At 39.6% G+C, this 26,843-nt stretch overlaps 1 protein-coding gene and 1 long non-coding RNA gene across 2 annotated transcripts; both read left to right on the top strand.

Moving 5' to 3' along the window:
- Positions 1–8,287: 8,287 nt before the first annotated feature.
- Positions 8,288–10,510, top strand: LOC117381703 (insulin-1-like). The gene is made up of 3 exons (XM_033978705.2): positions 8,288–8,328; positions 9,607–9,794; positions 10,253–10,510. The coding sequence occupies exons 2-3, from the start codon at positions 9,614–9,616 to the stop codon at positions 10,336–10,338; spliced, it is 267 nt and encodes an 88-aa protein (XP_033834596.1). The 5' UTR covers positions 8,288–8,328; positions 9,607–9,613; the 3' UTR covers positions 10,339–10,510.
- Positions 10,511–10,820: 310 nt separating this feature from the next.
- Positions 10,821–19,013, top strand: LOC129456774 (uncharacterized). The gene is made up of 3 exons (XR_008648933.1): positions 10,821–10,845; positions 17,266–17,430; positions 18,440–19,013. It is a non-coding gene; the product is annotated as an uncharacterized LOC129456774 (long non-coding RNA).
- Positions 19,014–26,843: the final 7,830 nt, after the last annotated feature.

The raw sequence follows: 26,843 nt of genomic DNA, 5'->3' as shown, positions 1-26,843 counted from the left end.
ATTAATTAGGATTTTCTTTTGCTATATCTGGACAGAATATGACATTTATACAGTTTTTTAAATTGCCTAATATTTGAACATTGCCTTAAATCTCCACTCAGCCCATTCCATAATCTGACCCCGCAGACTCAAACACAAAAGCTCCTCCTTGTAGTGTGCACTTTAGCGTGTCTAAATTTTGCCATTCCTCTAAGATTATAATTCCCTTCTCGCTCACTAAATAAGTTTTGAATGTTTGGAGGCAATTGATCATTTCTTTCTTTGAACATAATAAGCATGGTTTGGTATTCCACCAAGTCCTCAAATTTTAGTAACCTCGACTGTGAAAATAAATCATTTGTGTGCTCCCTAAATCCCACTTTGTGCACAATTTGAACTGCTCGTTTTTGAAGAATAACTAAGGGTTGTGTATTTGTTTTGTAATTATTCCCCCACACCTCTACACAGTAAGTCAAATACGGTAATATCAAAGAAAAGTATAATTGTTGGAGAGATTTTAACTCTACTTCTAGCTACTTTTGTTTTAATATATTTAATATGTTCCTTCCACCTTGAGACGTATTTGTATTACAGCCCAAATCACATTAGTATTAAGTTCTGAAAGTGCAGCATTAGCATTGGAGCTATATTTAAGTTGTAATGTGTCAAAGTCAGACGGTGTTTGGTGTCTGTCATTGAGGTGTTCTGCAGCTCATTTTCACCACCTCGATCTTCACAAAAACATCATTATCGGCTGAGACAGAGAGGGTGACGGGAAGCAGAGGGGGGAAGACATTTTAGCGCGCGCTCGCTCCGACGCTCGCAGCTCATCTGCCTCGAAAAATATACACAAACCTAAAAACAGACGCCTTCAGAAGAGGAGCTAAGACTCACGAGGATGTTCATTTGCATTTACTGTCCAGAAAAAAGTGCAGATATGAGAATTACATGTTTACTGCCAGGGCGCCTGCGAGCTCCGCTAAGAAAACCTGAACAACATGTAAATAAATACCTGATTATACCTGATTTTTTCCGTCTTAAAATGTGAAAAAAACAGAGTTAGTTAATTTTCTACTGTTTGCATAGGTCCAAAGTTATTCCTCACTTACCGTATGCATTCAGAGCATCCCAAATATTCCCCAAAATTAGTTTATAAGCGCTTTTCACAACTTCCAGACACCAGAGTGGAGTTTTGCCATTGTGGTAACGCTAACAACTCGCATGCTAACAGTGCATCTTCTAATTCTCGGACAATAAAACGCTTTCTAAGTAGTAGTAATCCTGCATTATTTGTCTGTAAACATCTCCAAAGCTCAAAATGCTCTGCTCCATAACAACTAGCATGCTAACAGTGCAGCTTCTGATTCTCAGATAATAAAACGACCTCAGGAGTCGTCTGTGTGATCCGTCACTCGTCCAGGTCTGATCCATAGCAAAAGTGAAGTTATATGCATCTGAAGGGAGGGGCTAAGACGGCGTCCATCAGTAAACTGACCAGAACTGAAGACATTGTAGGAGTGAAGACGTTTCTCCTCATCCAAGACACGTTTTGTCCAGTTGACAGATTTAAACTTTGTCTTTTGTTACCTCAAGAGCTGCTTATCCTCCACAGCACATTTTGGGTCGTCTCAGCCACAATGCAAGTATTTAGAAGAAGAAAAACAGCAACAATGAACAAACATTGAATTTAGAATATTTAAGAGTTTAGAATGTTTGGAATTTTTATTTATTTTATTTTTTATTTATTTATTTTACCTTTATTTTACCAGGCAAAACATTAAGAACAAATTCATATTATTTATTTTTATGTTTTTGTAAAGGCAAATTGTAGCTACCCTGATTTCTTCTTAAAAAAAAAAAAAAAAAAGACTTCACACTCCTTACTAATGTGAACGTGAACACCGTGAAAACTAAAACACTGATAAGAGAAAATTTGCTTAACTCTATGACATATAACAACTTTTTTTAATAAATACAAAAACAAAACGATCTGTAACGTGTTCACACTCATGACCAGCAGTAGTTAAGCCTGACATCTTTCTTTTTGCACTTTTTTGCATTTTCCTTGCACTTCTTTTTACACTTTTTGTTGCTACTATTATTTCTCTTCCGGGTCAAAGATGCGCTCACGTGACTCAGAACCGTAAACTCTTTTTTGCAAATAAAAGATACATAAAATTAATGTTTTGACACAAATATAGAAAGATCATTTTGAACTTCTAAAAACAAATGTACCTGTCAGAATCACTTCAAATGAGCCATATCGTTTCAAGAGGTACAATGGCTGTTTCTCATTTTGTTTTTATAATCAGGCCAAATAAATACTTTTTGCAAATCACTATTCAAATGATTAAAACATAGAATGAATGTCCTCATGTATGTGGACATCAGAAACTCTCAGAAACTACATAATGTAAAAAAAGAATTCTTTGTTTTTAGACTGATCAGGTCCTAATCAGTCCAAATAACAACGAAAATAATAAATCCACGCAAGAGCTCGGGTCCTAGGAGGTTAAACAATACAGATATATTGTATAATTCCATTTCTGCTACACTAAAACCAGGGAAGCTGCTGAAAAAAAACAAAAAACACCAGCAAGTTTGTACTCAATACGTGAATCTATGTATCCAGACTGATGCATTATTTATTCAGCGAAAGGAAATAAGAATTGGGTTTGCACCTACAAGATTATAAATATTTCAGGGCCCAAAATGTGGGAGTGTGGTGGCGTTCCAGGAGCAGATGGAATATCAACAGTTCCACCGAGAATTATTAATGTCTCTGTTTATCTGGTAAACAGGAAAGATGATGTAGAAATATTTTGAAACTGAATAATTTAGTAAACGCCCCTTGTGTTCATTTGAATATGGGGTGGAGGTCTCTATATCCTGTAACTTTACACTACTCCAGCAGTTGTATAGTGACTTTAAGTATCAAATAAATACACACGGAAGGCGGGTGTCTTGCTCAAGGACGAGGCAATATCCTCTAGTCCGAGCTGGGGTTGAACTGCTGACCTTGTTGTATCCACGAAATGGTTCAAAATAATAACTGGGACGAACGCGAACAGGTCTGAGGATTCAATTTGTGAAATGGTTCGCTTTTGAAATGTATGTTATAATCTCTAAATGAAAGAATCAATGAGAACACTTTGAATAACTGCGCTTTAATTAGCCGTAATAAAGCATTAACACCCGCTTTATTCATATTATTCATATTTTTAAAGGGCGGGTGTTACGTTTCAGTGGAGTATTAAAGGTTCTATATTATGGAAAATTGACTCGTTGAAAATTGAAGTCGTGTTATAATGTTGTTACGTCCTCAAAAACAGACCTGGAGTTGTGTTTTGTTTCATTCACACATGTCTGAGTAACACTTTATTATTAGTCTGTACATCTCCAAAGCTCAAAATGCTTTGTTCCACCTTGTGATGTCACAAAGTGGTAGTTTTCAAATTAACAGCTGCCTTTTTACCTTTATTTCAGTAGAGACGGGCAATTGTGGGGCTGAAATGATCCAGATGATTCTAGTGAAGGTGTGTGGCGTTTAAAAACACAGTGGAGCACTTCCTGTATCGCCACATGATGACATCACAAGGTGGAACAGAGTGTTTTCAGTTTGAGAGAAGAACTCCTCACCCTAAATATAAACCATAAACATGTGTGAATGAAACAAAACACAACTCCAGGTCTGTTTGTGATGAGGAAACATCAGAAAACAGTGTAATATGGACCTTTTAAGTGTTAACGCATAAACGTTTAGACTGCGCCAGGTTTGTGAAGTTGTAGTGTATCGTTTTGTATCACTCTCTTGTATATTGTCCGTGTAGGAGCATGGGTTATGTTGGCTTGAACAAGAGGCGCGAGCTCGTGCTGCTAATCGCAACGACGGTTCGAGTATCGTTCTCAAAAAATGACTGTTCCATCTGTCACGGATTGAACAATAACTCGAAATCATAATTATCATGACAACTAGCATGCTTACCACACACTTCTTGGTTCTCTGTGTACCGTCTGCATCCAATTATAAAGCATCAAACATGACATCTAAAAGCTCTTCAGGCATGTTTTTGATGAGGTAACAAGTTAGATTATGACATGTTAAAAAGCTTTAAAAAAAAGTCTTTGCAGAATACAGTTGTCCCTCGCTTATCGCGGGGGTCACGTTCTAAAAATAACCCGCAATAGGAGAAATCCGTAGTAGTATCAGCTTTATTTTTGACGATTATTCTCTATGTTTTTGTCTGTAAAACCCCTCACCACACACTTTATACACTTTTCTCACACAGGCGTTAACATTTTCTCACATTTCTCTCTCGTTTAAACTCTCTCAAAGTTCAAACCTTCGTCGGCGTCTTTGTCGGTGCAGAACGTTTCGTCGACATTGTGGGTTTTGTCGGGGAGAAAACAAATTGCAAACGTACAGCACTTCAGAGTCACACTGTGATCCAATGTTTATGTAAATTTGTCTGAACACATTCTGTACTGGACAGGAGACACGGCACGGAGGAGACTGATGGACAATGGTCTACAGTCCAACAGCCAATCAGGACAAAGAACACAATGCACGATTATATGTTATTAAAAAAACATGCAAAATAGCAAAACCGCGAAAGGTGAACCGTGATATAGTGAGGGACAACTGTAGGGGGTTGGGGTATTGATCAGTGGTGGAATGTAACAAAGTAAAAGAAATAAAGTGCTGTACTTAAGTAATGTACAGATGCCTAAAATTTTTACTTAAGTAGATTTTACAGTGGATACTTTTTACTTTTACTCCACTACATTTGACAGCAGTATCTATACTCTGCTACATTTTTTAACCGGACTGAAAAGTTAAAGTACTTTTTATGATAGTTTAAGACCTGCTGAGGGTTTATTTTTTACATGTTTGCAGTTTAAAACAAAAATATCCAAATAAAAACAGCTAGGAAAAATGAAAAAAGTACTTTGACGCTTTAACTTAAGTAGATTATTTCATGTGATACGTTTTTACTGTAGTATGTGTACTTTTACTTAACGATCTTGAGTACTTCTTCCAGCACTGGTATTGATAGAGTAGTTATAACCCTGAATCATTGTTAATAAACTGCTCTGAGTGAGTCTTTCTAAAAGCTGATAAATGTGTAATTATTATGTGTGTGACTGAACACACTCATCCAACATTATGCAAACATGTCAGCAGTTGCAGCATTGATATTCCACGATATAAATATTCATAGTCCCGCGTGTCGCATTCACTCCAGAGCATTCGCCAAACAACATGTGAAAGCATCAATTCACTTTGCAACATGTAATACATTTAAGGCGTCGCTCACCTGTGCTCGGCTGCTGCATTATTCAAAAGCGCGGGCCCGTCGTGAGCGGCTTCCTGGTTCTGCCGGAGAAATGGAATTGGCTTTGACGTTCATTTGCATGTCTTTTTGTGAAAGCGTACAAAATCCTCACGTCGCTGAAAGAAAAATAGACCAAAATAAAAATGGAGTTGTTGAATAAATGCAGCCTTATAGCGTAAGGCGGTGAGCTGGAATCACTTTGGGGAGCGATGTACTGTTGTCTATGGGGGAATAGTCAGTGAAAAAATACTGTCAAATGAAATGCTAATGACATTCTGACTGAGAACCGCTTTCCTGGGGTCATGGCGTGCTCTTTGCCGGGCTCAACAATAGTTTAAAATGCAAGCGCTGATGTACACAAAGTGAAAATGGGGGTGAATCCAAGTCGGTTTTAAATGAGACATAAAAAGTCCCTGTTCAATATGACACTGCAAACTGAAATCCACGGCTCAATGTGGTGAAATACTGTACTTCTATAAAGGCAGGGGGCAGTTTTCAGCAGGAATTTTGAACCAATGGTACATAAACGTCACATAAATACCACATAAAACAAAACATCTAACAGAGAGCACGTGGATTACGGGAGTGTGACGTCACCACAGCATTCAGCTCCAGTCAAACCACGTTCGTCGAGGCTAGAGCGGTTACAGCGGCGAATTCGGAGCCAAACCACCGTGACTATCGTAGCGACCGAAGAGCCAGAGCGAGGGTGAAGGTAAACGGCCCTTCCCGCTCGCACCGGCTGGTTAGCAACGCTGTCAATCAAACCTGTTGCTAACGCTACCGGGAGTGACCTCAGGAAAGAAGGCGCCTCATTTGTCTGTTGTTAATGTTCATATCTTGGTTTACAGACACAATAAAAACACCAGGATCATGTAGAGCGGGTTAATATGAACATTTTTAAGACCAAAATGATGAGGTACAGATAGAGGGGTGACGGTAGCCGGAAGCGTGCCCGTGATCACTTCCCATTTCGAATGCGGGAGCTAGCAGGGAGCACCTATAGACTTGTTTTGACTGGATCGGTACAGTCCAAAAGTGTCTCCACCGTCTTAAAAGAAGCGTACCCGCCCGTGCGAAGGGCCCGACACAAACTCAACCTTCCTAAAACAGATCGTCTCACTTTGGCTCAGGGTCTGCTTAAGCCCGTCTCATACTACAGGACAATTTAGGCCCCGATTTGCTTCTCCTCAACTTCAGGGAGGCGTGACCCGACTTTGGGTCTTTGTATGAGATTTTCAGCCACTGCAGTCCTCGTGTATGTGGTGTTCAAGTGACTCCGAGCTGCTTTGTCATAATGTAACCGCGAAACACAGGACCAGCCGATAAAACAGAGCAGAGGCAGACGGAGTGACGAGCACAGAGGCACAGAATTCAAACGTAAGAACTTTAACTACAACTTTACAAGAGGTGAGTAATAAACTAAAGCATTCTTATTCATATCATCCTTTAGAATTTATCCTCCACCAGTGACACCCGGTCTACAAAACAGTGCTGTTCATCCAGTCTTTAAAAGTAAAAAAAAACGAGAGTTCATGTGTCTGTTTACGTCAATCCACACAGCAAGAATCCACAAGCTGCTGCCACTGTAAACACGACTCTACTTCTGCGCACGGAAAGCATTTATCTGAAATATTGCACTGCATCTAACAAATAATAACAGTTCTGACTTGCATCTAAACTAGACGTGCAATACTTTGAATAAAATGAGTCGCTGTGAGACTAAAGTTTTCAAAAGATCAGACAGGAAACAGCTGACGAAAGGCGCTCTGTTAGCTCACAACTTTTAGCTTGTGGTGTGCGGTCCCTTCACTGCCATTATCCCGCTGCGGTCTTTGGGCTCGGATATTTAAAATTTCATCCCATTCTCCTCGTGTCTATGTTGTGCGCTTTTTGCCTCACATTTTAAAAATCATTTAAGACTGAAAAATCCTGTGTTGTGTGTGTTGGGCTTTGAGGTGAGGATGAGTCAAGCACCAGAGCGAGATAATTATATAAACGTACAATAATGACATTTCACCAAACGCTGACTCGATCTTGTGACAGACCGCCGTATTTCCAGTGATTACAAATTATATGTTGATACTTTAAAAAGCTGGAGCACATTAGCATCAGCTTTGTTCTATTTATCAAAGCATAGCACTCACATAAACATTGAAAATACTACATTCAGTGCATAATGCGTCTAACATCAACCAAACGGAATGTATTACATAAAGAGATATTAAAACACGGAGCGGAGGCGTAGAAAAGTTTAATAAAAGCAGGAAAATACAATGGTAAACCTAAATTTTCTTATTTACGCTAAAAGTTTTTGGCTTTTTTTGTTTGTGTGCGTGTGAATTGTTGAGCTCTGCCTTATGGCTACAAATATAATTCAGGTATAAACTTGAATGTATTTAATAATAAACCATTCAGAATCAGTTGCGCATGTAGCACATTTACCCCTGGACTCGGAGCCGTGCCTTAAGCATCAAACCCAAACCATCTGAGGTGACCCGGTTTGAATACAAAACCAGTCAAAATGTGGCTTTAAAGTGATATTTTAGTATCTTGATGAATTCATTTATTTATTAGCCGTCTGTTTTTGACTACCTCTCAGAAAAAGCTGGCTTAAAATTAAAATAATAACACTAAAAATTTCCTTTGTGACTGAAATCAGAGTTGTATGGACGGGTGAAGTTCTTTGCTCAAGGACACAACAACTCCCCGTGCTCAGATTACATCCTTTTGGTTCGCCCACTCCGCCCAAATGGTAAGTCTTGTGGCAAATGTGAAAGGCGACACTTGTGAAAACAGCGCTCGCTCAGCCAATTCAACAGGGCATTACATAAACAGTGAAAGGGCAGCAGACCGACAGGTGATCACATCATATTGGCTCATTAGTTTAGTTTGTTTTACTAAGTGGCAGAAAGTGTTTGCCTGGACGTGGGCAAAGTGGACTGGTGATAGGGGTATAAATGACCCCTAGAGCGACTGTACTGCCCTACTACCTGCTCTGTCAACTCTAACGGTAAGTACCAAAAATACTACGATACATCCACTCCGAACGAGGAATACTTTTACGTAAATTCCTTGATTTCTGAATATGAATCAGTTTCGTTCACATTTTGGTTGAACCCCTGTTTACCTTGACGTAGACACGGTTTGGTTCAGTCCTAGATTTTGTCCTGGCAGGTTTAGTTGAAGTTCAGTCCCAATTTTGAGGTGGTGAAGCTGTGAACGTATGTAGTTTTGTTTACTGAATTATTTTTAAATGTTTCTGCTTCGATTCAGTTTAACAAAAGCAAAAAAAAACTAGGCAATTTTAATAGAAAATTGAGGTGAAAGTCACGGTGAGAATATTACGTTCCATTGGTATTTGAGTTTGATGAGGTACTTCTCAACGTGCTAGCTGATCAACCGCAGGAGCCGCAACCCCAATTAATTAGCTAAATTATCTGTCAATGGAGTAAGAACGTTGAAAAAAAGACCCCATTGAATAGAAAATCACGTTGCAAAAATAAAAGGTACAGCCATTTCAACCGCGGGAACTAAGATGAGGTGCAGCAAAACGAATCGCAAAGATCCCGGTAACGCATCTGGAGAAGCTGGTACAAACTCAGACGCCCGCTGTATGTAAAAGCACAGTCTGATCACATTAAACGCAGACTAGGAGAGGCATTCAACTGCACAAGGTAAGAAACAGTCAGGAAAATATCAGACATTTTTACGCCAGCAGCGATGCCAGACAACAGTCCCTCCGCCGCAAACTAGTATGTGTCGTTTTATTGTTTTGGTTCACAACGTTACAGTGACGGTGAACGCTACTGGAGCTTCAACAAGTTTATTTGTGTAAAGCAGTTCCAGCGCCTCTGAAAATCAAATACTCAAGGTAAATGTAGAGCGAGGACATCTGTTTATGGGGAGGTCTTGCTCTCGCTCAGTTTTAATTTTCCCCAGATTGTTATGTCATAGGTAGAAATACTGCACCGTTTTCAGCTCATTAATCATCATTGACTTCCTTTTTTTTAATTTTTTTAAACTCCTACAGTTACCATTAGACAGCGAGCTAACGTCAGCTCACTGTAAGGGGTGTGCAACTGCCAAAAGATGTATTTTTGCTTTATTTATTTATATGACAATGCAAAGGTGCTCAAAAGTATGTTTAAAGGCCCTTAACAATAGAAATAATGCATTTTAATAATAAATAATAATGTAATGACATGTTACCTGCTCAAAATCACAATAACAATGCTAATAATAATTAAGAGAAGCCATTTTATCCAATCATTTCCCAATCTTTGCCCAGCTCCACTATGGCTGTGTCTTGGCTGCAGTCGGCCTGTCTCCTGGTGCTAGTGGCGGCTCTTTGTCCCGGGGCAGAAGGCTTCAGCTCTCAGCACCTGTGCGGACCTCACCTGGTGGAGGCTCTCAACATGGCCTGTGGTGAGAGGGGCTTCTACTACAACCCCCAGAGAGACATCCACCAAGGCATCGGTGAGACTGGGCACTTATAAGGGTAGTACCACTTTTCTTGCAATAAAGTAATGTCTGTTTTGCCCTGGTACAGACATATTGTAAAAGCAGGTTCAGTATGTGCTGTTTGTTTATTATTTCTAAAAAAAAAATAAAATTGTGTGTGCAGTTAGCTTGCTATTTGTCGTCAGCATTATCCTGATGGCAAAATTCTACTCTTACGAAAATTGCGGTGAATAATTAGGATGCTGGGGATGCAAACTAAAAGTGCGGACTGCAGCAAAAACCTTGAAGGAAGTGGGGAAGTTTTATGCAGATTCCAATTGGATTTTAATGATACTATTATTAAATTAATTAGTTAAGCAACAACAATAGTAAATGAAAACATATTATGAACATTGGTGTTATTTTAAGCGTTTCCATACATTGTTTTACCCAATCAAAATCATTTCTCAGTCTTATTTTCTTTCTGTCCTCAGTCCATCATACAGAGCGAAGGGGCATCGTTCAGGAGTGCTGTGAAAACCCTTGCAGCCTGCTGGCACTGGAGAAGTACTGCAACTGAAGACCCAGCGCCCCGCAACGCTTCACTCAGCTTAGTTAGCGCAGCCTTGCTTAGCTTAGAGTAGCTTAGCATAACTTAGCTTCCTGGCTAAATTAATATGCACTTTTTCACTGTTTTGCATTAGGAAGTGGCTAAAGTTGTCCAAAATGGAGCCAACTGCAAACTGAAATGGGGCGTCAGTGAATAAAGGTTGATTTTTGCTAGAAAATAAAGATTTCATAACAAACTGCGTACTTTATTTGAGTATGTTCTAAAGGAAATCACTACATCAATCTATTGTTGCAGCGTGGAGAGTCAAATCAAATCAGCCTGGTGGAGTCAAAGTCTCCAAAATATCACATAAAGCAATGTCAGTATCTGTAGATGGCACCGCGCTTTTGAGAAATTCTGGCATAACATAAGAATCCTATTTACTTGGCCTATATTTTGTTTTATAAAGACCAGAGTCCAGATCGTTCAGCCAATATCCTCACTGCTGTCTACTATCGGTTCCTGCTGTTTTAACAGGTGAGGACTCCAATTTAACACTACTCTTTACTGTGATAGTTATGTGTGCTGAGACCGTGGACTGTATAAAGTGTAGGACTGAGTGAGACGTCACACACAGCATTTGCCTCCGGTCAAATTAATTTCGTTGAAGCTAGAGCAGTTATAGGCGCGAATTTGGAGCAGAGTTACACATTTGGAATTCTGACCACGAGAATCACACCAACCTAGTTTAACAGAGTTTAACAGAGCGGACGCACAATCAAACCTGTTGCTAATGTAACTCACATCAAGGTCTGTACATGTCTCGACCTCTAGGTTCGTAGGAGCTGAGATATAACAACAACCACTGACACAGGTACTTGTAGTTAAATATGAACATTTAGTTATAAAAATATAAAAGGAATGCACACTACACTTACAATTACACATATGGGCCCAGAATAGACTAAAATAAAAGTGTCCCTTGGGAAATGTTGTTCTGAAAAGTGTTGCCTTGCAATCAGTGTTCAAGTCAGTAAATCAGGGAATGTATTCAAAGTATAGCTCTCGTTGGTGTCAATCAGTGGGACTGACACAATCTTACCAGAGGATCCGTTGTACGGGGTAGAGGCTCAGGGTCAGTGGAGAATCGCCATCAATGGATCTCGTCAACACCAAGGCTGAGCATCACTTTTCCGTGAAGTCAAAAAACCTGACCTGTATTTGGAAAACAGACTTTATAATCCAAATTCTGCAATTAGGTTCATTATATTCACAAAAAGGTCCTTATAAAAGGTGTTGTATAACATACATTTATCTTATCAACTGGAAAATACCTAAATACAGCTAAGAAGTAGGAAACCACAGTTACTCCCCAAATAAATGTCTCATAATGTTAAAATATATCATTTTAACCCACAGTAATTTCAATGAAATTTAAGAATATGATCAGATTTTACCAATGTCTTCACTTATTTATGAAAAAAACATGAACTTTTATAGTATAATGCATAAGCCATATTTCCTGTATATCGTCTCACTTTGCAAACCCTTTTTAACAGGATTTTAGATCAAAGAAATGAAATACATTGTTTTATTTAACAAAAATCACACCTTTGCTGGTTTTATCCATTTTAGATAACTTAAAATAACAATTTTATCTTCAAATGCTTTTTACTTTGACCCAGAGTCACATTTAGTGTTTGACTAGTTTGTTTTGTGTAAAATATCCACACTGCTCCTTTAATGACACAGTGCGAGCTCCATAAATTATCCTTCTTACATAATTAATTAAATGCTTTTAGCAATATATTTCTTTACAAAATTAACTTAAAAATGTGCCAAATGAAGTCAAACTGATGAGCTGGCATGTCCATAAGGGGGCGTGTTAACACAAACACAACATGTGAGTGTAGCTCAACAAGGTTAACTCAGGAGACATTCAGCAGAATAAAAGTGCTTCATCAACGGTTCTCCCGCCTCTAAACAGGAGTTTTAGTCATATTAGAACATACTTTTAAACATTTGTCATTTTCAGGACATTATATTTCATTTTTCATACCTTTTTCTTTGTTTTTCAACCAACACGTGAGTAAAGGCTGAGCTCTGTGCGTCACTGAGCACCGTTAAGCTAACTGCTGTGTTTATACTACTTCCTGTTTCGCGTCAAAATTGACTTCCGGTTTTCAAAATAAAACATATATGAAAACGTGAAATAAAATTGTAATTGTAACTGTTTAAATATTAACACTAGTGGGAGCGACCTCGTGGAGAGAACGTGTCTGATTGGTCTGTTATTAGTGTCCAAAAAGATTAAAAATATTAGATGTGTTTTATTTCCTGTAGCTAGATATGTGCAGAATACATTTGTTTTTGAGTCGGGCAGTGGTGTGGACAGCTACAGGTGAAGGACCCCTCCAGGTGCACTCTGGGAGCCCTGAGACAGAGGGACAATCGAATGTTTTACAAACTGAAAGACTAAAAGTCAGTGAAGTTCAGTTTATATGAAGTTCGGGACAACGTATGAAAAACCCCAGAGGAAGATGATTTGAGGAAAGAGGAACTTTACACCAGTGGATCTGCAGATAAAACAGAGAGGACACACCTCAGAGGGACAGAGGACACACCTCAGAGGACACACCTCAGAGGACACACCTCAGAGGACACACCTCAGAGGACACACCTCAGGGGACACACCTCAGGGGGACAGAGGACACACCTCAGAGGGACAGAGGACACACCTCAGAGGGACAGAGGACACACCTCAGAGGGACAGAGGACACACCTCAGAGGACACACCTCAGAGGACAGAGGACACACCTCAGAGGACAGCAGGTGAGTCTGTTTATTACAGTGGCTGTTTGTGGTTGTGGCTTGTGCTTTTGTGGTAATTTATTTAGATAAGCATCTGGCTTTAATATTTACCACTTCCTCTTTGCAGACTGCGCTCCGAGCTAACTGCTAACGAGCTAACTGTTAGCATAACAGTGTTGTGTTACTTTTACCAGGCCCACTCTTTCACACACATGTTCTGCTGCTGTTTGTCTTTTTAAATCTCTGATCTCTGTTCAGTCGATTCATTTGTTTGTTGATTATAATAAGTTTCACTGCAGCACAAGAAAATAATCATCAAACCCACTTAGCAACATTAGCAACATTAGCATGCTACTATTGGAAACACAGCACTGAGCTGATCTCCTCTGAGAAATATAAAAACCTTTAGAGTCTTAAATATTTGTATATTTCCTGTGACAGTCACATGTGTCACAGTTTAATGTGCAGAACAATGTGCAGCTTTATGTCCAGAGCGGCTCTGTGGAGACATGAGCTGAGAGTCAAACAAGAGGCAGCACAGATACAGTGGTATCGGCTCATGGTATCGACTGCCCATTGACGAGTATGAGTACTGCCACCGATACTAGTATCAGTATCTGTGCATTCTACTCATTAACATTTGCATTTATGTGAAATCACAGCGTCTAAAGTCTGACAATAAATATAAAAATAATATGATCCTAAAATCCTCTTATTTAATGTTCAGTCCAAATGATCTGATGATTATTAATCTGATGTTAAGTCCAGGCTGTTTCTCACTTTGAGCACTACTTTGTACTTCTTGAGTGATATAATTTGAAGTGTTCTCTTGTTTAAGTACATCATTCGGCTTCTTTGTGATAAAATGCAATTCTACATTTTATGACATAAAGAATTGATAAATATAAGCTCACTCCAGTCAACTGGAACACATTAAAATGCACCAGAAACCAAGAAAAAAATGGCAGACCCTCCTTCCTCACATGTTTTATGCTGTTATACTTGTGGTTACTGCTGTTGTGAACCTCTAGAATGTTCAGTCTTTTTCTCAGTGGTTATGATGATTTGTTAATGTTGTCAAATATGAGTATCCTGAGGTACAGGATACTTTAAAATGGTGTATTTTGTAACATATTCTGTCACATGGTCCTATCAGAGTGAAATTATTACATTGAAAACAACTCAACATAGGGTTAAAATTGGTTTATTTTGTTATTTTTGTTTGTTTTCAGTTTGCAGTGGTCCAGAGTTTCTCCTCACTCACCTTATACATTCCAAACATCCTAATTATTCACCGCGATAAGTTTATAAACGCTTTTTGCAAAACCAGAGACACTCTCAGGAGCGCGGCCTGCTGGCACTGGAGAAGTACTGCAGCTACGTCCTCCAGACCCAGCTCTCTGTGGAGCGTCGATCTGCTTTGTTTGCACAGTCTTGCTTATCTTGGAGCAGCTTAGCATAGCTTAGCTCCCTGGCTAAATTAATAGGCACTTGTTCACTGTTCTGCATTAGGAAGTGGCTAATGTCGTCCGTATAGCGCCAGCTGCACGAACAAGGTGTGGAGGTGATTGAATTAGAGTGAATTTTGCGAGAAAATAAAGAGTGAATAACAAACAGTGGGCTTTTATTGTGTTTTTCATAGACTAGCATAAAGAAGTGGATTAAGTGAGTGTGACAGACCTACAGTGTTCAGCTCAAGTCAAATGAAGCTCATCGAGGCTGGAGCAGTTATAGCGGCGAATTTGGATTTGTTCAGCTGTGCATACGAATGAAAGGTGTTTATTCTGCACTTTTCTCTTTTAATGCTAATTTTATGATGATTATTTGTGATTAATTATGTTTTGATTTGTGTCATTTTAATGTCTTTCTTATTCTGTAAAGCACTTTGAATCACCTTGTGTACGAATTGTGCCGTACAAATAAACTTGCCTTGCTTTGGAACCCCGATCACGAGAATCTTAGCATCCTAGTTTGGCAGGGAGTGGGCGCTCGATCAGTCTTGTTGCTAACACTAGCGCGAACGATCTTATGGAAAGAACATGCCTGGTTTGTCTGTTATTGAATCACAGACAAAATTGCGAAGTAAAAACGCCAGGATCATGGAAAGATCCTGGAAAGAGCTGGTTAATACGAACATTTTAAGAGTCGACAGAGCTGTTTACTTGTTTTTTGGGACGTGGCGGCTCGCGGGTTAGCCTTTTAAAAACGGCTGAGATCGGACATGTTGATGCCTATTTGAATCCTGTTTCCGTTTGACACTTTTTCGCCTTTAAAGTCAGTGATGGAAGAAATTTGTAGTTACGGGGGATGCATTAAATCGGCGCAAACGGTTCTATCGGAGTGAAATTATTAGATCGTAAACAACGCAGGATAATATTAAAATCGCCTTATGCATTCTAAACGTCCTAATTATTCACCACAATGAGTTTTTAAATGCTTTTTCAAAACCAGAACGGAGCTGAATTGCATATTTGGAATTTTGACTGCGAGTATCATAGCAACCAAAGACCCAATCTGGAGCGAAGCTGTTGAAGTTAACGCCCACCTCCTGCGAAACTTAGCAACGCTGTCAATCAAACCTGTTGCTAACGGTAGTGGGAGCGACCTCGGGGGAAAGAAGGCAGCTGATTTGTCTGTTATTAATGTTCATATGTTGATTTATGGACAAAATAGCGGAATAAATACACCAGGATCATGTAGAGCGGGTTAATACGAACATTTAAGACCAAAATGACGAGTCTGACGGCAGCAGTTATGTAAAGAAAGCCAAGAGTTTTCTAATGTAATAATCCCATAATCACTTCCTATTTGGAACGCAGCGGCTAGCACGTTAGCTATGTCCATTTATATATACAGTTTATAGTTACATTCTAAAGGAAATCACTTTTTTTTACCTCAGACTTTTGCTGCAAAGTTAGTCCAAAGTCAACTCGCCCCAAATCACAACAGTCTTAAGTTTGAAATTTCAATGATTACAAAATCCCACTGCCAGATATCGGTGATCTGTTACGTAAAAATAACAAATCGGCCATTTTAGTTTAATAAGAACGAGTCCAGATGTCACAAACCTGCCCAGTGGAGTCATAAAGTCTCCAAAACATCACATAAACCAATGCCAATATTTGTAGACGGCACAACGCTTTTGATAAATTCTTGCACAACAGAAGAATCCTGTTTGCTTGGCCTATATTTGGTTTTATAAAGAGCAGAGTACAGATCCACCAGCTCCAGTCATTTGATAAGTTTAAAGCTGACGTGCTCCTGCTGTTTCACAGGTGAGGACTCTGCTCGTGTTATTGTGAGTTTTTTTGTGCTCTGCTCTGACATGTTCATGCACTTTTGGATCCCGATATGGCTCTGTTTTACACGTTTTTCCCTTTTAAAGTCAAATAACTCGCAGCGACGTGAAGAATACTTTGAATACTTGCATTAAAATGTATGTATTTTAAAGTATTTTGTGAGTGTATACTGGAAAACTGAACAAACCTTTATCAGTATTTGAAAAAGGGGTGTTTTTTTTTTGTTATTTTCTTGTTGTTTTTTTGAATATTGTGCAATTTGAAGCCTAAAAAATGTTAATATATTCCTTTAAGATTTAAAAAAGTAACTATATTCTAAAATACATAATGTCGGTACAAGTATTTAGTAACTTCCTAATGCTGGGTACTGGTCATTTTTAATTTAAGAATCTGATTTGTTTTGGACCTTAATGTGTTATAAAGGTTCTGTATTGCACAAAATAGACTCTTTGAACTTTTAGCCGTGTTATAATGTTGTTACCGCGTCAAAAACAGACCTGGAGTTGTGTTTTGTTTCTATTTTTTATTAGTTTGTCTACATCTCCAATGCTCAAAATGTTCTGTTCCACCTCGTGATGTCATGAAGTGGTAGTTTTCAAGTTAACAGCATATTTTTTTTTACCTTTATTTCAGTAGAGATCAGCAATTCCTGGGCTGAAATGATCCAAATGATTCTAGAAATGAAGGTGTGTGGAGTTTAAAAACACAGCGGAGCACTTCCTGTATCACCACATGATGACATCACAAGGTGGAACAGAGTGTTTTCAGTTTGAGAGAAGAACTCAGGCCTAAATACGCAGGGTTTGTGTGTTTAACATTATTTGCACGTTCTTTTATCGTTCACTAGAGCTCAGATCCTCCATGGCAGTATCGTGGCTTCAGCGCGTCTGCCTCTTGATGGCGCTGTTCGTTCTGGTGGCTGGTGAACCACAGGTCCTGTGCGGGGCTGATCTGGTGGACGCTATTCAGTTTGTCTGTGGAGAACGAAGGGTGTACCCTAGCAGTCGCAAAAGTGGGTCATAGGAAAGTCAACATTCAAATATAAAACCCAATATAAACTCATTAAGTGGACACAACATGGCACAAGTCATTATTATTATTGTGTTTTAGACTTTTTGGACCCAGTTTTTTGACTCATTTCAAAAGATTTTCAACTAATTCTCACTGCGCTGAAGGAAAATTAACCTTATTCTATGTACAGATTATATTATTTTATCTTATTATGGATTTCAGTCCAAATAAGAGAATCATGTGAGACCCATTCTGTTTTCTGATCAGAACCAAAGCACCAAATTATAAATAAATGTGCAATGTCCAATGATTTCACTATAAAGATGAATAAGCATCAGTATTCTTAGTGTTTTACAGAATAAGAAAGATATTAAAATCACAATACAACAAATGAAAACATGAATAATCATAAAATTAACATTAAAAGAGAAAAGTGCAGAATAAACCCCTTTCAGTCGTATTCACAGATAAACAGAACAGTTTGAGTCTGGATTTAAACATGGTCAAAGTCGAGGTCTGAGTCACATCTTCAGGAAGAATGTTCCAGGTTTAAACTGCAGAAAACTGAAACACTGATTCAACATGTTTAGTCCTGGTTTAGTCCTGGTTTAGTCCTGGTTTAGTCCTGGTTTAGTCCTTTATTTAGTCCTTTATTTAGTCCTTTTTTAGTCCTTTTTTGTCCTTTATTTAGTCCTGGTTTAGACCTGGTTTAGACCTGGTTTAGACCTGGTTTAGACCTGGTTTAGACCTGGTTTAGACCTGGTTTAGTCCTGGTTTAGTCCTGATTTAATCCCTTTTTAGGAGCCACTGTAGATTGAATTTTAAAAAGAAATATTCGTGACATTAGTTTTCTGATTCTGAGCACATGAGTCGTGATAAAATTGAAATTGTGATTTGGCTTCAAGAAAATTCTCATACACTTTGTTTTCTTTGCATATTGCCCATCCTACTTAATATCACTTTTACATGAGCTCATGCGTTTATTATTACTTCATGTCGTTCTTTTCCAGATGACGCTGCGACTCAGAGCCAGAGGAGACAAAAGCGGAAAGAAATTGTGGACACGTGCTGCCACAGAGAATGTTCTTTGGAAATCCTGGAGCAATGGTGCAAACTATAGCCAAGAAAGCGCCAGGAGCCCTCGTGTTAGCATGAGCTTAGCATGAAGTCGCTCGGTTTACGTTGAATCCTAAAGCTACACTATGTAACTTTTCTAGTGAATAGGCTGCAACTTCCTCGACTTGATGAAAATATGAAATTAATCAGATTTATATAGAGGTTTTCCACCTTTAAGACATTTATGGAGCTGGAATCGCACCACCAACCTGCGAACAAAGGGATCCGGCCGCCCTGACCGCCTGAAATGTCCCACAGTGACACGGCATTACGTGTAAACTGAGCTGTTCCCATGGAGACGAGCAGATGCATGTTTTTCAAGGTAAAAACGTGCAATGGAATAAAAGCAAGTTCGATCGGTTTAATGTAACACCACGGAACATTCCAGGCAAAACATGACACGACCATGATGATATTTGGAAAAGTTACATTGTTAAACTTTAAATAAAACTGGAAAAGTATTGATTTATGTGATGTGTTTGACTCTTACTACAGTAGAGTGATTACAGTGGTGCAGTTATTTTTGAGCTTTCTACCACATTATATCGTTGTTCCTTCATCAAAAACATGCCAAGAAAAAGTGAAATCTTGATTTTTTTCAAGCTTTTTTACATCGTATGAACGGACATTGTGTTCAGACAAATTTACATAAACGTTGAATCGCAGTGTGACTCTGAAGTGCTGTACGTTTGCGATTTGTTTTCTCCCCGACAAAACCCACAACGTCGATGAAACGTTCTGCACCGACAAAGACGCCTACGAAGGTTTGAACTTTGAGAGAGTTTAAACGAGAGAGAAATGTGAGAAAATGTTAACGCCTGTGTGAGAAAAGTGTATAAAGTGTGTGGTGAGGGGTTTTACAGACAAAAACATAGAGAACTGTAAAAATAAAGCTGATACTTCGCGGATTTCGCCTGTTGCGGGTTATTTTTAGAACGTTTCATCGACGTATTGACTTCTGAAAACACAGTTGTGTGAGTCTTGGTCAAACATCTTAAAATCAGACTAATACTTGTTTTAAGCCTCTTAATACTTAATATCAAACTTTAAAACATAAAAAGAAAAGTAGAAAGAAGTATTACAATCTTAAAACTAGTAGAATAATCTTACATGACAATATTGTTTTAAGCTTATTTGAAGTGTCTATATCTTACCAAGATTTCACTTTTTTTGGCACGTTTTTGATGAAGGAACAACGATATAATGTGGTAGAAAACTAAAAAAAAAAAAAAAAAAAATTACTTAACTGCACCACTGTAATCACTCTACTGTAGTAAGAGTCAAACACGTCACATAAATCAATACTTTTCCAGTTTTATTTAAAGTTTAACAATGTAACTTTTCCAAATATCATCATGGTCGTGTCATGTTGTGCCTGGAATGTTCCGTGGTGTTACATTAAACTGATCGAACTTGCTTTTATTCCATTGCACGTTTTTACCTTGAAAAACATGCATCTGCTCGTCTCCATGGGAACAGCTCGGTTTACACATAATGCCGTGTCACTGTGGGACATTTCAGGCGGTCAGGGCGGCCGGATCCCTTTGTTCGCAGGTTGGTGGTGCGATTCCAGCTCCATAAATGTCTTAAAGGTAGAAAACCTCTATATAAATCTGACTAATTTCATATTTTCATCAAGTCGAGGAGGTTGCAGCCTATTCACTAGAAAAGTTACATAGTGTAGCTTTAGGATTCAACGTAAACCGAGCGACTTCATGCTAAGCTCATGCTAACACGAGGGCTCCTGGCGCTTTCTTGGCTATAGTTTGCACAATTGCTCCAGGATTTCCAAAGAACATTCTCTGTGGCAGCACGTGTCCAGACGTTCATTCCGCATTTGTCTCTTCTTGTACTGAGTCGCAGTACTATCTCTCTGGACCGCTGGAAAAGAACGACATGAAGTAATAATAAACGCATGAGCTCATGTAAAAGTGATATTAAGTAGGATGGGCAATATGCAAAGAAAACAAAGTGTATGAGAATTTTCTTGAAGCCAGATCACAATTTCAATTTTATCACGACTCATGTGCTCAGAATCAGGAAACTAATGTCACGAATACTTCTTTTTAAAATTCAATCTACAGTGGCTCCTAAACAGGGACTAAATCAGGACTGAACCAGGACTGAACCAGGACTGAACCAGGACTGAACCAGGTCTAAACCAGGTCTAAACCAGGTCTAAACCAGGTCTAAACCAGGTCTAAACCAGGTCTAAACCAGGTCTAAACCAGGTCTAAAGCAGGACTAAACCAGGTCTAAACCAGGTCTAAACCCGGACTAAACCCGGACTAAACCCGGACTAAACCCGGACTAAACCCGGACTAAACCCGGACTAAACCCGGACTAAACCCGGACTAAACCAGGACTAAAGCAGGACTAAAGCAGGACTAAACCCGGACTAAACCCGGACTAAATAAAGGACTAAACCAGGAGTAAAACAAGATTAAATAAAGGACTAAACCAGGTCTAAACCAGGTCTAAACCAGGTCTAAACCAGGTCTAAACCAGGTCTAAACCAGGTCTAAACCAGGTCTAAACCAGGTCTAAACCAGGACTAAACCAGGTCTAAAACAGGATTAAATAAAGGACTAAATCAGGACTAAATCAGGACTAAATCAGGACTAAATCAGGACTACACCAGGATTAAACCAGGATTAAACCAGGACTAAACCAGGACTAAACCAGGACTAAACCAGGACTAAACCAGGACTAAACCAGGACTAAACCAGGACTAAACCAGGACTAAACCAGGACTAAACCAGGACTAAACCAGGACTAAAGCAGGACTAAAGCAGGACTAAACCCGGACTAAATAAAGGACTAAACCAGGAGTAAAACAAGATTAAATAAAGGACTAAACCAGGTCTAAACCAGGTCTAAACCAGGTCTAAACCAGGACTAAACCAGGTCTAAAACAGGATTAAATAAAGGACTAAATCAGGACTAAATCAGGACTAAATCAGGACTACACCAGGATTAAACCAGGACTAAACCAGGACTAAACCAGGACTAAACCAGGACTAAACCAGGACTAAACCAGGACTAAACCAGGACTAAACCAGGACTAAACCAGGACTAAACCAGGACTAAACCAGGACTAAACCAGGACTAAATCAGGTCTAAAGCAGGACTAAAGCAGGACTAAAGCAGGACTAAAGCAGGACTAAAGCAGGACTAAAGCCGGACTAAACCCGGACTAAACCCGGACTAAACCCGGACTAAACCCGGACTAAACCCGGACTACACCCGGACTACACCCGGACTACACCCGGACTACACCCGGACTACACCCGGACAAAATAAAGGACTAAACCAGGTCTAAACCAGGTCTAAACCAGGTCTAAACCAGGTCTAAACCCGGACTAAACCCGGACTAAACCCGGACTAAACCCGGACTAAACCCGGACTAAACCCGGACTAAACCCGGACTAAACCCGGACTAAACCCGGACTAAACCCGGACTAAATAAAGGACTACACCAAGACTAAACCAAGACTAAACCAAGACTAAACCAAGACTAAACCAGGACTAAACCAGGACTAAACCAGGACTAAACCAGGACTAAACCAGGACTAAACCAGGACTAAACCAGGACTAAACCAGGACTAAATAAAGGACTAAACAAGGACTAAATAAAGGACTAAACCAGGACTAAACCAGGACTAAATAAAGGACTAAACCAGGACTAAATAAAGGACTAAACAAGGACTAAATAAAGGACTAAACCAGGACTAAACCAGGACTAAATAAAGGACTAAACCAGGACTAAACCAGGACTAAACATGTTGAATCAGTGTTTCAGTTTTCTGCAGTTAAAACCTGGAACATTCTTCCTGAAGATGTGACTCAGACCTCGACTTTGACAATGTTTAAATCCAGACTCAAACTGTTCTGTTTATCTGTGAATACGACTGAAAGGGGTTTATTCTGCACTTTTCTCTTTTAATGTTAATTTTATGATTATTCATGTTTTCATTTGTTGTATTGTGATTTTAATATGTTTCTTATTCTGTAAAACACTAAGAATACTGATGCTTATTAATCTTTATAGTGAAATCATTGGACATTGCACATTTATTTATAATTTGGTGCTTTGGTTCTGATCAGAAAACAGAATGGGTCTCACATGATTCTCTCATTTGGACTCTCCTGAAATCCATAATAAGATAAAATAATATAATCTGTACATAGAATAAGGTTAATTTTCCTTCAGCGCAGTGAGAATTAGTTGAAAATCTTTTGAAATGAGTCAAACAACTGGGTCCAAAAAGTCTAAAACACAATAATAATAATGACTTGTGCCATGTTGTGTCCACTTAATGAGTTTATATTGGGTTTTATATTTGAATGTTGACTTTCCTATGACCCACTTTTGCGACTGCTAGGGTACACCCTTCGTTCTCCACAGACAAACTGAATAGCGTCCACCAGATCAGCCCCGCACAGGACCTGTGGTTCACCAGCCACCAGAACGAACAGCGCCATCAAGAGGCAGACGCGCTGAAGCCACGATACTGCCATGGAGGATCTGAGCTCTAGTGAACGATAAAAGAACGTGCAAATAATGTTAAACACACAAACCCTGCGTATTTAGGCCCGAGTTCTTCTCTCAAACTGAAAACACTCTGTTCCACCTTGTGATGTCATCATGTGGTGATACAGGAAGTGCTCCGCTGTGTTTTTAAACTCCACACACCTTCATTTCTAGAATCATTTGGAGCATTTCAGCCCAGGAATTGCTGATCTCTACTGAAATAAAGGTTAAAAAAAATATGCTGTTAACTTGAAAACTACCACTTCATGACATCACGAGGTGGAACAGAACATTTTGAGCATTGGAGATGTAGACAAACTAATAAAAAATAGAAACAAAACACAACTCCAGGTCTGTTTTTGACGCGGTAACAACATTATAACACGGCTAAAAGTTCAAAGAGTCTATTTTGTGCAATACAGAACCTTTATAACACATTAAGGTCCAAAACAAATCAGATTCTTAAATTAAAAATGACCAGTACCCAGCATTAGGAAGTTACTAAATACTTGTACCGACATTATGTATTTTAGAATATAGTTACTTTTTTAAATCTTAAAGGAATATATTAACATTTTTTAGGCTTCAAATTGCACAGTATTCAAAAAAACAACAAGAAAATAACAAAAAAAACACCCCCTTTTTCAAATACTGATAAAGGTTTGTTCAGTTTTCCAGTATACACTCACAAAATACTTTAAAATACATATATTTTAATGCAAGTATTCAAAGTATTCTTCACGTCACTGCGAGTTATTTGACTTTAAAAGGGAAAAAAGTGTAAAACAGAGCCATATCGGGATCCAAAAGTGCATGAACATGTCAGAGCAGAGCACAAAAAAACTCACAATAACACGAGCAGAGTCCTCACCTGTGAAACAGCAGGAGCACGTCAGCTTTAAACTTATCAAATGACTGGAGCTGGTGGATCTGTACTCTGCTCTTTATAAAACCAAATATAGGCCAAGCAAACAGGATTCTTCTGTTGTGCAAGAATTTATCAAAAGCGTTGTGCCGTCTACAAATATTGGCATTGGTTTATGTGATGTTTTGGAGACTTTATGACTCCACTGGGCAGGTTTGTGACATCTGGACTCGTTCTTATTAAACTAAAATGGCCGATTTGTTATTTTTACGTAACAGATCACCGATATCTGGCAGTGGGATTTTGTAATCATTGAAATTCCAAACTTAAGACTGTTGTGATTTGGGGCGAGTTGACTTTATATTAAGCAAGGCAAGGCAAGTTTATTTGTATAGCACAATTTGTACACAAGGTAATTCAAAGTGCTTTACAGAATAAGAAAGACATTAAAATCACACAAATCAAAACATAAATAATCACCTAATCTGCAGCTCTCTCACCCACTCGTTTGCCCCTTTAAAACTCTCTCACTCTCACTCTTTAAACACTGTCTTGCTCAGTTCAAGAACTTTCCCATTACTTTACAAAAAACTTTCCTGTCACTTTACTATGTCTAATAAAAGTCCATCAGTCCATGTTTCTTTTGTCATCATAAATTGACCATTAAAAAAGAAGAGTGCAGAATAAAAACCTTTCAGTCGTGTGCACAGCTAAACAGAACCATTTTGAGCCTGGATTTAAACATTGTCAAAGTAGAGGCCTGTCTCACATCTTCAGGAAGACTGTTCCAAGTTTTAGCTGCATAAAACTGAAACACTGATTCTCCATGTTTAGTCCTGACTCTGGGCACCAGCAGGAGGCCAATCCCTGAAGTCCTCAGAGTGTGAGATGGTTCATATGACACTAACATGTCGGAGATGTACTTTGGACCTAGGCCACGGAGAGACTTATGCACAAGCAGAGCTGCTTTAAAGTCTATTCTTTGAGCTACAGGAAGCCAGTGCAGAGACCTGAGCACAGGACTTATGTGTGAAGTACTTCCTGGTTCTAGTCCTGACCCGAGCAGCAGCGTTCTGGATGTACTGCAGCTGTGTTAAGGCTCGTTTGGAGAGGCCAGTGAGCAGGACGTGACAGTCGTTTAACCTACTGGACACAAACGCAGGATAAGTCTCTCTAAGTCTGGTTTTGACAGTTTACCTTTGATTTTTGCAATGTTTTTTAGGTGGTAAAAAGCTGCAGATGTTATTGATTTGATGTGGCTGTTAAAGTTCAAGTCTGATTCCATTATTACTCCTAAATTTCTAGCCTGATTTGAAGGTTTTAGAGAGAGAGACTGGAGGTGACTGCTGACACTTTCTCTATATTTCTATGGACCAAAGATGATGACTTCAGTCTTGTCTGAGTTTAGCAGAAGAAAGTTATTTTGCATCCACACACTGATCTGTTGGACGCAGTGGCAGAGTGAGTCCACTGGTCCATATTCACCTGCTGCTAGTGAGACATAGATCTGAGTGTCATCTGCATAGTTGTGGTAAGACACATTATTGCTGCGTATTAACTGGCCTAACAGCAGCATGTAGAGCAGTGGTCGGCAACGTCCGGCCCGCGGGAAAATGTTGGCCCTTTGCCAATTTATTTTGGCCCGCCAGAGGATTTTGGACTTTCTTCCGGCATTGATTCTTTAATACTGTCATGATCCGCTCCGTCAGCTCCACGTTTTTCCTCCTGTCCTGCTCCTTGCCTCCCTCACCTGCCGAGCTGGGCTGAGCTCCTGGCTCCTCCTGCGCGCACCTGCAGCTCATCAGCGCGATCACCACCACCTGCTGTGTATAAGAGGAGCCAGGACCAGACACTCAGGGCGAGATCATCTGCGTTTCTACACCCTGTTCAGTGCCGGTTCATCTTCGTTTCAGCCTCATCCCGTTCGGTGCCGGATCGTATGTGCGTCTCCACCCAGCTTGCTGGACCGTCTCAGCTCCAGCGCTCCCGGCTCAGCTCCGACCCTGCTTCCACCCTGCTTCCCAGCCCTGGTACTGTCTGTTTTATCTCTGCATTCCGCGACCCCGGACCCTGGTTAGCACTCTGCGTCCTGCCCTGGTGCTGCCCGCATCGTCATCTCCGCTGCGCTCCACGTTCCGCTCCTGGATCCTGGCCCGTGCCTCACCTCCTGCCCACCGCGGGATCAACCCTCGAACTGCACCATTTGTCATTTCTTTAATAAATACTGTAAATATTCCCCGAGTCTGCATCCTTTGGTCCGCTACACCCACCGTTACGACAAATACCAAGTTATGTGGGCACTGCTACAGGCATTCCACTGCCCATGATGCGCATGTAACACAACATTAAAAGCAAACAATGAACTGGTGTGTACAGTCAAAATCGTGGCTAACTGTTTTTGGACATCTGGTGAGGCAAGCGTGCAGACTGCGCGCAGCTCAAGGAATGTGCACCAGTTGCGCTATAGCCTTCTTGCACTTCTGTGGTTAGTTATTCAAAATTCCCTATTTTATTAAAATAAATCACGTAATCACAAAACTGTCAAAATACTCAGTTTGAAGATTTCTTTTAACCGGGGTGGGGACTTGCTTTTTGTCCGCATGTCAGGTTTTATTGTTCCCGACCTTTGCTCATGTTTGACACAACATAAATCCACTTAGCCATGTCAATTTTAAACATTTTTCATTTACGTTGTGATTTTATCACGATCCTTGCTGCACTTGGCATCATCCAAGTCCTACAGCTCTCCCACAGTCGTGCGTAAAGATGCAGATCATTACGGCACCAAATGCGGAGTAAGGAAGCCGTTAGTGCGGTATTACGCACGACTAAAAGCCTGTCGTAGTTTAACCTTCGAGACAGAGCTAAATCGCAGCGATGGTCACAAGAAGATAGCGTG

This window comes from Periophthalmus magnuspinnatus, chromosome 14, assembly GCF_009829125.3.
Source record: "Periophthalmus magnuspinnatus isolate fPerMag1 chromosome 14, fPerMag1.2.pri, whole genome shotgun sequence".
In the NCBI taxonomy this organism is placed as follows: Eukaryota; Metazoa; Chordata; class Actinopteri; order Gobiiformes; family Gobiidae; genus Periophthalmus; species Periophthalmus magnuspinnatus.
This window is presented reverse-complemented; position numbering and strand designations above follow the sequence as displayed.